General features: G+C 44.5%; 1 protein-coding gene across 2 annotated transcripts in view; it reads right to left on the bottom strand.

The window, feature by feature from the left end:
- LOC140482708 (immunoglobulin superfamily member 3-like) overlaps positions 1 to 12,405 on the bottom strand; it is a 41,247-nt gene extending 28,842 nt beyond the window's left edge. For both annotated transcript variants that reach the window (XM_072580244.1, XM_072580245.1), the window contains exons 1-2: positions 12,271 to 12,405; positions 7,190 to 7,543 (exon numbers count right to left, since the gene is read on the bottom strand). In XM_072580244.1, the coding sequence (XP_072436345.1) occupies positions 7,190 to 7,543; positions 12,271 to 12,322 (406 nt within the window). In that variant the 5' untranslated portion in view covers positions 12,323 to 12,405. The remainder of the gene's footprint in view (positions 1 to 7,189; positions 7,544 to 12,270) is intronic.
- Positions 12,406 to 13,520: the final 1,115 nt, after the last annotated feature.

Below are 13,520 nucleotides of genomic sequence, written 5' to 3'. Positions count from 1 at the left end.
CCTTATTATAATGGAGACAGGAAACTGGAGAAACAGATGTTAGTTACTGTCCCGCAGAGTGAGGAATCAAATCCGGATATCTTGGAGTTTGATGTGCCTCAAAACACATTAAATAATGAGCAAGCCGTTGAGAAGTGGGATAGATTAGTGAACTATCTGTCTCAGGAGCAAAGAGCTCAATTGAAACGTTTGTTGCAGCAGTATGAGGACACACGCAGAAATTAGATAGGGAGGACTCAAACTGTTGTGCATGACGTGGAAGTAGGGAATGGGGATCTAATAAAACAACACCCCTACAGACTTAATCCTTTCAAAGCCACACAGGTCCAGAAGGAAGTGGATGTGATGCTCAATAAAGTTATCATTGAATCCAATCGGAGGTAGTGAAGTTCACCGATCGTGCTAGTTCCCAAATCTGACAGGACTGAACAATTTTGTGTGAACCACCGGAAGGTCAATGCCATAACAAAATTGGATTCATACCCAATATCAAGATTGGAGGATTTTATAGAGAAAGTTGGACAAGCCAGTTACATCACAAAGTTGGACTTACTACATAAGTACCTTTATCAGACACAGCAAAAGAAGTTACTGCATTTGTAATCCCAGATGGGCTATATCAATGCAAAGTGATTCCTTTTGGAATGAAGAACGCACCGACTGCTTTCCAAAGACTCATGAACAGAGTTGTGGCTAGATTAAAGCAAACTGTGCAGTTTATCTGGATGATGTAGTGATCTTTCGTGAGTCATGAAAAGATCACCTGGTAAAGTTAGCAGAGCTCTTTGAACGATTGCAAGAAGCAAAACTGGTAATAAACTTAAAGAAATCAGAATTCACAAAGGCAGAGGCAACATTCTTGGGCATAACATGGGTCATGGAAAGCTGACCCCAAGGAATGTGAAGATGAAAGCCATCGAGGAATATCCACGACCATCCTCAAAGAAAGAGGTGCTTCAATTTTTGGGGCAAGGTGGATTCTACCAGATGTGTGTTCCGATCTACAGCAGCGTGGTAGCACCGCTAACAGATTTACGAATGAACACAAAATTTCAGTGGACAGAGCAATGCCAGGAGGCAGTTGACAATTTGAAAGCAATATGAACCACTGCACCAGTTTCAGCTACACCAAATGTTGTGAAACCATTCAAGGTTGCAATTGATGCTAACGATATAACAGTTGGAGCTGTACTGCTACAGGAAGATGATGATGGAATTGAATGGCCAGTTGGATCCTTTTCAAAGAAACTGAACACTTACCAGAGAAAAAATTCTGCCATTGAAACAGAATTATTGAGTTTGGTACTGGCCTTACAACATTTTAATGTTTATGTGATGAACAATGTGTCGGAGCCAGTTGTGTGCATGGATCACAATCCTCTTGGAATGATGTAAAGACAAAAAAATTGAGACTGTTTCTTTGGAGTTGTTTGTTACAGACGTTTGATTTACAAATTGTACATGTTGCAGGATGGAAAAATGCATTAGCAGATGCCTTATCACGGATTTAAAGGACAAAGTATTGATAAAATTGGACAGATTCCAATGTTATATGTATGTGTGCAGACATTAATATGAACTTAGATTAATGACCCATGTATTTCAGTGTCAAGGGATTAAAAATGTTTTTAAAAAGGCAATCATTTTCATTGTGATGGTTTTTTCTTCTTAAGTGGTGAGATGTTGTGAAGTTGAAGGTGAGTACTGTACCTTTAAGAGAGAGTGAATGCTGTTCTGCACTGAGACCTAAAAGCACCTGTCATATGGCAGTCTCAGGGTGTACTGGAAAATTGAAAATATGGAACATTTGGCTGTGAAATAGATTCCTGAGTTGGTTGCTCTTTTGACAACAATTCCTGCCTCAGGCGACTGACTGTGTGGAGTTTGCACATTCTCCCCGTGCCTGCGTGGGTTTCCTCCGAGAGCTCCGGTTTCCTCCCACAGTCCAAAAAATGTGCAGGTTAGGTGAATTGGCCATGTTAAATTGCCAGTAGTGTTAGGTGAAGGGGTAAATGTAGGGGAGTGGGTCTGGGTGGGTTGCCTTCGGCGGTTTGGTGTGGACTTGTTGGGCCGAAGGGCCTGTTTCCACACTGTAAGTAATCTAAAAAAAAATTCGAATTTAACCAATCGGTTTAAATTATGCCCCAGGATACTAAAAACCAATTGCGCTTGAATTTCTTGGCTTGCCAACATCAAACCAATGATTCAATCCACTATTGGGAATATAAAAAGGCAGGCATTTTGAAAATTGGACAGAGCATCTGTCATCAACACAGATCCAAGAAATTAGGAAAACCTCTCTATTGAAGATGCCTTTTTATATGAAATATTCAGAGAAAAAGGAAGAAGACGGCCCAGGGAGACCTTCAGTCGGAAGATTACTTACAGCATGGAAACAGGTCCTTTGGACCAACAAGTCCACACCAACCCGCTGAAGCGCAACCCACTGAGACCCATTCCCGTACATTTACTCCTTTACATTTCACTATGGACAATTTAGCATGGCCAATTCACTCAACCTGCACATTTTTGGATTGTGGGAGGAAACCCACACAGACACGGGGAGAATGTGCAAACTCCACACAGAAAGTCACCTGAGGCAGGAATTGAACCCAGGTCTCTGGCGCCGTGAGGCAACAGTGCTAACCACTGTGCCACCATGCCGCCCACGGTACAGAAGACAGACGCTGAAGACAACAGCCAGTGTGGGGTTTTGAAATAAAGCTGATGTAATTTTAATGCATGTCTTATTGGAACAGTGTATTGTTTTAGAGATGGGGGCAAATAATAAGCACTTAAGAGAAAGGAGGGGGCTTAGCGTTGTGAATAATTGTTGTATAATATTGATCTTTAGAGTTAAAGAATAAATTGATATTATTTTCTTTAAATCGTGGAATTTGGGAGATCTCTGTCGGAACAGTGGAACTATTTCAATGTAGGTTGTTGTTGCCTCCACCTGTGATGTGTTTCAGGCGATTGAATTGAAGAGAAATCATTGAGTCTTTATGGTGACTCTCAAGTGGAGATCCATCACACTGATCCCACAGTGAGTGGATCCAGAATGTGAGCCAGACTCCCTGAATCTGTTTCAAACCAGTGAAAGTCATTAGAGAGGGAGCATCAGGGAACAGCAAGTCCCCAACCAGCCACTGGGACTATTTCAGAGAACTCTGGGAAATGGGACCAGTCAACCGCTTTCCCAGTCTTTCCCTCCCATGTTTTTTTTGTCTTTATCTGTCTGTAGATGTATGCAAGAGGAGTTTATAACAGAGTTAGAATATTAAACTGTAGAGGGATATGGTGAAGGTTTGTAGGTGTTAATGAGTTGGTGCAGTCCATTCATCTGCAATGAGTAGTGATTCTTGTGATGTTCTGGCACCTGGTTAGTGCTCTCTGTGAACCTGGTACCAAAAAAAAGTTAAAAGTGGGATTTACGTGCTTCTTAAAATCGTGACCATTTGTGATGCCTCCTGGATTAGTGGGTCATGATTTCTAGAGCTCTACCGAGGAAGAGGAATAAGGTTAGGAGGCATGGCCAGGATTGATTTGAAAGAGAAGCAATGAGGATTTGGATGTGTTATTAGTGAACAAAGTAAGTGAAGGAAAGCATAAGGTTTGCTTCTGCATTGAAGACTTGGCTCTGGAACTGGCAAAAGCTTTCCTACAGCTGACAGTGTTTTTATTGATGGTCTTCAAGGAACTTTCCAAACCCACGTTGATTGAGTTGGTGAATAAACCGAAGGTCGCTTTACCTGACAGAGCTGAGAAGGTGCAGGCATTTGAGGAACTGTCATGGCACTTGGTTTTAGAGGAAATAAACTGGAAAGGAAGTGATCTGGGGAGAGAAACATTGGAATCCAGTAATATTGAGTTCATTTTATACCAGCTTGAGTCTAAGGAGAGATGTGAAATGAAAGCGTATGGTACTGGAGAAACTCTACAGGACTGGCAGCATCTGTTTTTAGAGAAAGCGAGTTAACATTTCCCATTTACAGCTTAGTGATCATCAACTTCCACAGAGAGAGTGACAGCGAGGGAGTGACAGAGAGGGAGTGAGAGAGAGGGAGCGAGTGACAAAAATGTGTCCAAAAATGTGCAGGTTAGGTGAATTGGCCATGCTAAATTGCCTGTAGTGTTAGGTGAAGGGGTAAATATAGGGGAATGAGTCTCGGTTGGTTGCTCTTTGGAGGCTCGGTGTGGACTTGTTGGGCCGAAGGGCCTGTTTCCACACTGTAGGGAATCTAAAATCTAAACTCATTTGGCCTCATTATGAATTTATCTTCCTTGGCCATTGGTCCTGGAGTGGGACTTGATCCTAGGGTGTCTGATTCAGAGGTAAGGACTCTGTATGTATTTAGGCTGAACTTGTATCAGCCCTTTGTTCCCATCCAATCAGAGTTCTGTGGCAGTTGCAACCATCATGTTATAAAAAGGACAGAGACCCATTGAAGATGATGCAAAATAGCTCTTGCCAGCATGAAAACAGATCCATGACGTTACTTGTAACAGAGAAAGAAGAAGAAGTTCAGGGAATTCTCACATCACCATGCCATTATGATCCCAGCAGGTGAGAACTCTGGATAATACAGAACTCAAAATGAAATTGGGCCCAATAGGTTGTGTTTCTTTTAGCTGAACTGTTGGTAATCCACTGAATCAAGACACACAAGCCAATTAATTTTCTTTTCAACAATAAAACAGGAATTTATTTCGCGATACAAAAGAAAAATTAAAATAAATCAATCCAATTTTTATCTAAAGTTAAAAGACTTCACAAAAGATCTAAAACCCAGAGCAAAGCCAATTTTGATTCTTTAATATCCTTTTGGGAAAGAAACTGCCACCTTTACCTGCTCTGGCATACATGTGACTCCAGACACACATCAATGTCAATGACTCCCATCTACCATCTGTCCTCGTTTGGCGGGGTTTTAATGCTCGCTGAGCCAGCCCAGTGCTCTCATCCAATGAATGAATTAAATAAAAGTCCCCTCCCCACTCCCTGATTTGCTCCCCTCTTCCCCCCACTCCACATCTGAACCCTTTCCCACCTGGCACACTTGCACCTGTCACTCTAACCCCGTCCTAGTTGGTATCCTACTAAGCTGGCAATCTCACCCTGGCATCCTATTTACTCCATCCCTTTACCAGTCTGGCTCCCTCACCCTCCTAGCACTGAACCCTCACCCTTAGCTGACATCCTTACATTTTAACAGCAGATGCTAAAGTGGCTGCCTGTGATTCTTTACATTTCAACCTCAAATTACGTTGAAGGTTTCCTTTAGAATTGCAGAAGGTGGCAGCTGAAGCTGTAACATTGGGGACTGCTGTTTGCCTTCCTGTGACATTGTCTTATCCACAAGAGAAATACGGTTCTGCATTTCTGAAGGAGTCCTGAGTGAAATCTCCTCTCAGTTATGTGCAGTTCCCTTCTATTGTAGAAAAATGAAGTGTTGTAATGATAATTGGAGAGAGATTGCCCCTCACTGGAAAATCCAACCAGGTGAGATTGGAATTTCTCAGTTTTTTAATAAACTCAGCTTCTGAAGCAGACCCTCCTGTGGAAATGTCACTAACTAAGCTTTTACATGGGGATAACAAAGTTTTCTCTGAACTGCCCCATTCTTCCATCAAGGACAGAAATCGTATTGACTTCAGACCCCAGTCAGTTCTCCTCCAAAACTGGTTTAAAATCCTATAATTAATGTTTTTTTTCTCATTGAAATCAATCTACGAGTATTCTAATCTCTAACCCTCACTCACCATCACACTCTCAGTGACCCTCACTCATTCCTCTGACACTCCTCACCGAACCCTCAGTCTCCCTGACTCATACATCACTCGTGCCTCACTCACAGCTGAGTCACTCATTTCCCAGAATCACTTACTCTCCTCATTCACTCTCATTGTTTCTTCCTGACCCTCATTCGCCATCACTTGCTCATCACCCACCCTCACTCACTCATACTTACTCACTCTCACTCCACACTCACATCACTCCTCAGTTATGATTACTCACCCTTACACACTCATCCTCACTCACTCACACACACTCACTGTACACCCACCCTTACTCTTTCACTGTCACTCAGCCTCACTTGCTCCCTCCCTGTCACTCCCTTTCTGTCATTCACGACCTCCCTGGCACTCCCTCTCTATCACTCCCTCTCTATCACTCCCTCCCTCCCTGTCACTCCTTCTCTATCACTCCCTCTCTATCACTCCCTCTCTATCACTCCCTCCATCTCTGTCACTCCCTCTCTGCCACTCGCTCCCTCTCTGTCACTCCCTCTCTATCACTCCATCTCTGTCAGTCCCTCTCTGTCACTCCCTCTCACTCACTCCCTCTCTGTCACTCCCTCTCACTCACTCCCTCTCTGTCACTTGCTCCTTCTCTGACACTCGCTCTCTCCTTGTCACTCCCTCTTTGTCACTCGTTCCCTCTCTGTCACTCACTCTCTATCACTTGCTCCCTCCCTGTCTCTCCCTCTCTGTCTCCCCTCTCTGTCACTCCCTCTCGATCACTCCCACTCCGTCACTCCCTTTCTGTCACTCCCTCTCGATCACTCCCACTCCGTCACTCCCTCTCTGTCACTCACTCCATCTCTCTCAGTCGCTCCCTCTCTGTCACTCCCTCTATATCACTTGCTCACTCTCTGTCACTCACTCCCTGTCACTCACTCTCTGTCACTCCCTCTCGATCACTCCCACTCCGTCACTCCCTCTCTGTCACTCACTCCATCTCTCTCAGTCGCTCCCTCTCTGTCACTCCCTCTATATCACTTGCTCACTCTCTGTCACTCACTCCCTGTCACTCACTCTCTGTCACTCACTCTCTGTCACTCACTCCCTCTCTCTCACTTGCTCCTTCTCTATCACTTGCACCCTCCCTGTCTCTCCCTCTTTCTCACTCCCTCTCTGTCACTCCCTCCCTGTTACTCCCTGACTGACTGGCAGAAGCCAGGGGAATGGTCTGTGATCCAGGGCAGTGAGCTGACTGTGCTGCTTCTGCTGGGGTCAGGGTTTCGGTGGGAATGGGCTGAGAACCCGGGGGAGGGGCCAAGAGGTTGTGGAGGGGGTTTGAGAGTTCGGGGCCTGTTACATAGTTTATAAAAAAATACATTAAACAGGATGCTTCCATGGTGAAATCACTGGCAATCAAATCAATATTGTATTAGAGAATACTTACTGGTCACATTCAGCCGGGTCCCTTTCCCAAAGACTGTCCCCCAAATCTCACAGATGTAGGTATTGGTGTCTCTGAGCTGCAGCTCTCTGATGGTCAGAATGAAGCTGTTACTGGACACATTTCTGGAAAGTTGAAACCGCTCAGAGTACCGCCGATCCGATCGGTAAACACCGCCGTCGTTAAAATGACTCAGTATGATCGGCCCGTGTCGGGAATGGTGCCAGTTTACAGTGTATTTGTCCACAGTGTAATCGACATTACTGCTCCGCAAATCACAGCGAAATGTTACTGTCCCACCCTCGGGCACTGTCACTGCTTCAGGGGATTGGATAAGAACTGTCCGTGTATCCTGACCTGTGAATAGAAAATAACTGAGATCAGAACAGATGAGAAACCTTAAAATAATCACCTGGAAATGAAGCCATGATAAAATCTCCTGGATATAATCAACAGTTGTTGTGGATTCCAGCCACTAATTAGAAACCAAATTGTTTTGGACAACACCTGAGCTTTGCTCTTTCGTGTTACATTGTACTGACCAACAGCTTCACAGAGTATTTTGTTATCAAGAATGTGCAGTGGGACTCGGACAATGAGACCATAAAATACAGGAGCAGAATTAGGCCATTCTGTCCATCGTATCTGCACCACTATTTGATCACAACTGACATTTTTCTCAATCCCATTCTTCTGCCTTTTCCCTCTAACCCTTGCTCCCTTTCCTAATCAGGACCCTGTCCATCTTTATTGCAGGGTGTTCCATTAGCCATTTTCCAGTTCTCTGGGACCTTCCCTGACTCAGGTGATTCCTGAAAGATCACCACCATCTCCTCTACAATCTCCTCAGCTATCTCATGGAGTGAAACAGGCAGGAAACACACCCTTTGGTCCAACCAATCCATGAAGTCCAACCAATTCCTGAAGAAGGGCTCATGCCCGAAACATCGATTCTCCTGCTCCTTGGATGCTGCCTGACCTGCTGCGCTTTTCCAGCAACACATTTTCAGCTCCAATCAAAATCCCAAAATGAACCAGTTCCACCTGCCTGTGCCTGACTCAGATTCCTCCAAACCTTTCTCATTCATGCACCTATATAAATATCTTGTAAATGTTGTAACGGTCCCCAAATGCACCACTTCCTCTGGAAGTGCATTCCATGCCAGAACCACTCTCTGTGTTAAAGCTTTGCCCCCATGTCTTTGTAAAATCTTTTTGAAATCTCTTTCAGAACTTTGCACTCCATCTGGTCTGGGTGATTTATTCACTTTCAGACCGTTCAGTTTCCCCAGCCCGATTTCCTACACTCACCTCTGCCCCTGGATCTTCTTGAAGTTCTGGCTGGAGTCAGGGATGAACAAAAGCAAAGTAAAAAGCAGATGATGTGGTGAAGCTGAGTGGGAAACGAGAGGGCTGGGAAAGCTTTAAACATCAGCAGAGGATAACGAAGAAAAAGCGACGAGGCGGAGAAGATGAAAGATGAGAGCACTCTATCTAGCAGTAAAGAGAGGATTGCAATAGATTTTTTAGAGATTTGAAAGGTAAGAGCGAGACAACAAAGGTCATTTGACCACGGCATAATGTGGCTACTGTCAGTTATGGTTGCCTCATCCTCTGCTGAGTATGTTTCTTCTTCCTTGGGATGAATTCCTGCTGCGTCTCCCAAATTCCCCCAGAAACTCCTGCCATTGCTACTCCACCATCTTCCCTTCTGAACTCCCTTCCAATCAACTCTGGCCAGCTCCTCCCTCACATCTTTGTATTAACCTTTGCTCAGTTGTAATCCTGTTACACATGATTCAATCATCTCCTTCTCGAACTGCCACGTGAATTCTGTCGTATCATGGTCACTGGTTCCTCGGGATTCCTTGACCTTGAACTCCTGAATCAAGTCTGCCTCATTATATTTGTACTGCACCGTCTGAGAGACACAGGGATGAGGGCTTAAGGGCTGCAACAATTAGGAGGATCCACTTCGGGGCCAGGGTGGAGTTGAGGATGGGGTATAATAAATGGTTTCCTGTTGAGGATGGGCTGAATCTCCAAACAAAGAGAAGGGTGAGCTCTGTCGGGAGCACTGCAGCTCTCTCTAGCCCTAAGGTGCAAACATCAATGACCTTTCCTCCATCAATAGGTCAGAAATGGGAAGGTTCACCAATGATTGTACAATGTTCAGCACCATTTGCGACTCCTCAGACACTGAAGCAGTCCATGTTGAAATGCAGGAAGGTCTGGACAATATCCAGGTTTGGGCTGACGTGTAATAAGTAAAACTGCCAGGCAGTGAGCCCCATCTCGAATAGGAGGCAATCTCATTGTTGTTCCTTAACATTCAGTGGTATCACCATTACACAATCCCCCACTATCAATATCGAGAAGTTATCGATGACCAGAAACATATCTGCACTCATCATATAAACACAGGGGCTACGAGAGCAGGTCAGAGCCTAGGTATCCTGCAGTAAGTAACTGACCTGACTCCTCAAAGACTGATCACCAACTGCAGGCCCCATGTCATGAGTGTGGTGGATGACTTGCCTGGATGGGTGCAGTTCCAACAACACCCAAGAAGCTTGACACCATACAGAATGAAGCAGCCTTTGATTCGTAACACATTCACAAATGTCCACTCCATTACCGACGCACAAACACAACAGTGTGTACACTCTGACACCGAGGTCCCTGCCCTGAGAGAGACACTGGGCAGGAGAAGGTCAGCTCCAGGAACACAGTGACAGATACACTTTCTTCTGGAAGGGGACATTTAGGAAGAACATAACTCCATGGAGATGGGGGAGGGGGGAGAGGACATGCTGACTGAGAATGTGACAAGCAAAGGGAAGGGAAGCAGTGGGTTCACAATCTGTAGGAGTTGAACTCAGTATTGAGCTCAAAGTTGTAAATGAGAATTTCTGGGGAAAGGTCACTGGAGCTGAAACATTAACTTTGATTCACCTCTACTGATGCTGCCAGACCTGTGGAGCTTTTCCAGCAAATTCTGTTCCTGATTTCCAGCATCCACAGTAACTTTGGTTTTTATCAGATTTCCTCTCATCCACCTTCTCTCCAGAGAGAACAGCCCCAACGTCTTCAATCTGTCCTCATCGCTGAATTTCCTCATCCCTCAAACCATTTTCATAAATCACTTTTACACTCACTCTCCAAAGCAGTCACAACCTTCCTGTGGTGTGGGACCTATAATTGCACACAATACCTCAGCTGGGAATGAACAAGGGTCTTGTATATTTTCCACAGCAGCTCCCTGCTCTTGTACAGACGGACAGAGAGTGAGGTTAATAAAGCAGGCAGGTCCTCGGAGTGTGCAGGAAGTGATTTACAAGAATGATTCACCTGAGCCTTTCAAGAGGAGATTTGTTGCTGATTTGGACTGAAACGGTCTGCAGGGATACAGGGAAAACAGAGGAGATTGGCACGAGGTAACGATGATCATTTAAAGAGCTGGTACAGACACAATGGGCAGGATGTCCTCCTTCTGTGCTGTAACAATTCTCTGATTCTGCTCTTTCCCCTTGAGCCTACACTCGTTCCCATCCCCATACCATCCTGGCCCTGATCCACATAGCCCCCTCCACCCAGTGTCCAAGCTCCTGTTTCTGGAACATTCAGTAACTCCCCACCCCTTGAAACCATTTGCTACCACAGCCCTAAAATTGAATTCATCCACATTTCACTACCTCCTATCACAAATATCCAGTATCCAGTACCCTCAGTCTAACCCAATGACCACACAGTGGAATGTACAGACCCACCAATGAGATCTATCCCTCTCCCACCATACTCGACCAGACACCCACATACCTCCGCATGATCTGCTTTAATTTCGACAAGGTCTTTGAGAAGGTGCAACACCAGAGGCTGCCAAATAATGTGATAGCCCATAGTGTTAGGAGCAAGGTACTGGCATGGAGAGGGATTGGCTGGCTGGCAGAAGGCAGAGAGTAAGGTGAAAGGATGTTAACCAGTGACTAATGGAGTCCCATTAGTGTCAGTGTGGGGTCTAGAGTTGTTTGTGTTATACATTATTGATATGGTCATTGCAACTGAGGGCATTGCTGCTAAGGTTGCAGATGACACAAAGCTATATGGTGGGACAGGTAGTGTTGAAGAAGTGAGGAGGCTGCAGATTGATGTGGACAGGCTAAAGGGATGAGCAAAGAAGTGGTGCTTCGAATACAGTGTTGGAAAGTGTGAGGTTCTGCACTTTGGTAGGAAGAATAGATGCATAGACTATGTTTTAAGCAGGGAAAGGCTTCAGAAATCTAAAGCTGAAAGGGAATTTATAATCCTAGTTCAGGATTCTCTCAAGGTTAACATGCAAGTTCAGTTTATGGTTAGGAAGGCAAATGCAGTGTTGGCGTTCATTTCAAGAGCAGGGGTGTAGTGTTGAGGCTGTATAAGGCTCTGGTCAGACTGCATTTGGAACATTATGAACAGTTTCAGACCTCTATCTCAGGAAAGATATGTTGTCATTTGAGGGACTTGCAGTAAACTCACTGGATCATGAGCCAGGCAGGATAATGTCAGATTTCTGGGCACTGTTGGTTAGAGCAATTAAGTTTGCATCCTATTGGTTTGTCGACTCTCAGAGGGGCACACTGACTGGTTGAACATCCTCGTTCCTTCTCAATCATCTTTTTGGATTATTAAGGCATTTTCCCAGTTCTTATCCATTCCCCCAAGGCATTACCCCACTGTATCAGTGAAAGTAGGAAACACAGAAAAGTATCACAGAGTCACATCGCGTATTGAGGAATCTATTTGATGGACAGATACTGAAGGTTCATTTACCTTGCCATAATTTGGTGATTTTTAAAAGTTCAGTGCTCCAGAACTGGCATGGGATTCTCAAATGACAGACACTGGAGTCCAGGAGTGGGACAACTGGACAGCATTGTTCAGTGTCACATCTCACACTGTATGTTCCCATTGCACTGTGAGAAAGCCCAATTTCACCTTAAATAGGAAATCATGAATTACAAAATACCGGCTCAAATACCAGCACACAATCCAAAATTGAAACTCAACATAGAACTCTATGGAAACAATTCCAAGCACTTACTTACCCACTGCGACAGAGAGCATTAGAGATAAGACAAAGAATTTCTGTAAAAACATTTCAAATAAATGTATTTTTTCAATTGCTGTCCTATCCCAGACTGTGTTGTAACGTTGCTGTTTCAGGGTCTCCGTAACGTGGAATGTCTTGAGGTTTTTGCTGAAAGTACAGCACAGAAAGAGGAAGGAGGAAGTGGGCTGGACAACAATGAAAGAACTTACTGCAAATGTCTTAACATATTCCAGATCAGCAGTGAGGCCATGCTTCCTGTTTCTCTCCATCTTTCTCAATGCAAGTGAGCTGCTGAGGTGTGATGTTGAGCTCCACAGTGAATAGTTTCAGTATTCCAAGCACAAGTATTGGCAGCAAAGTGGTGTCCACATTGTGTCCATTCATATCCCTGACATGAGCTGTCTCTCTGATAGGAACCATCCTGCAAGTTAACCTTGCCTCCAACAGGAACCATGAAGACTGAGTTTTGTCACAGATTCTCCCATCAGGACCCTTCACAGAAATAGCAGGGGAAAGCAACATTAATGCTGTATGAGAGGAGACTGCTAATTGGGTTGAACGTGGATTCTGATTGGTGGAAGTGTTGCTACACACATTCTGATTTCATTGTTGGGTGTCTGAGGATCAAAATGTGAGACTACAACTTCCTAATAATTGCTTAAACATCTTTATTCAAACAATGAATTCAGCATTACAATCATTTAAAGCAAGAGGGTATTTGGGGACAGCTAAATCCCTTTGGTAATATCGAATCTACTTTGCAGTAATTAATCAATAAAATCCCCATTGAACAAGAAATCTCCACTCCACAGCTCTACCTGAAGGTAGTTGTAGATAATTCTCCTTTAAGCTTCCCAGAATCTTCAAAACCAACCACAGATGAAATGAATATTCAAATAATTATCCTATCATCTGTTCATTCTTTTCTGGGACGTGGGTGTCACTGGCTGAGCTAACATTTATTGTTTGTCCCTTGCCCCATTGAGAAATTGGGGGTGAGCTGCCTTCTTGAACTACCGCAGTCCATGTGGTGAAGTTGGACCCATAATACCCTTAGGGAGGGAATTTCCAGGATTTTGACTCAGTCACACTGAGCGTACATAATGCACTTCCAATTCAGGATGGTGATTTGTCGCATGGGTTGGTGCTCCCATGTATCTGCTGTCCTTGACCTTCTAGGTGGAAGTGGCCGTGAGGTTGGAAGGTGCTGTTTGAGGACCTTTGTTGAGGTTCTGCAGTGCATCT

This window comes from Chiloscyllium punctatum, chromosome 11, assembly GCF_047496795.1.
Source record: "Chiloscyllium punctatum isolate Juve2018m chromosome 11, sChiPun1.3, whole genome shotgun sequence".
Lineage (NCBI taxonomy): Eukaryota > Metazoa > Chordata > Chondrichthyes > Orectolobiformes > Hemiscylliidae > Chiloscyllium > Chiloscyllium punctatum.
Note: the sequence above shows the minus strand (reverse complement) of the source record. Positions and strands in the feature narration are given on the sequence as shown.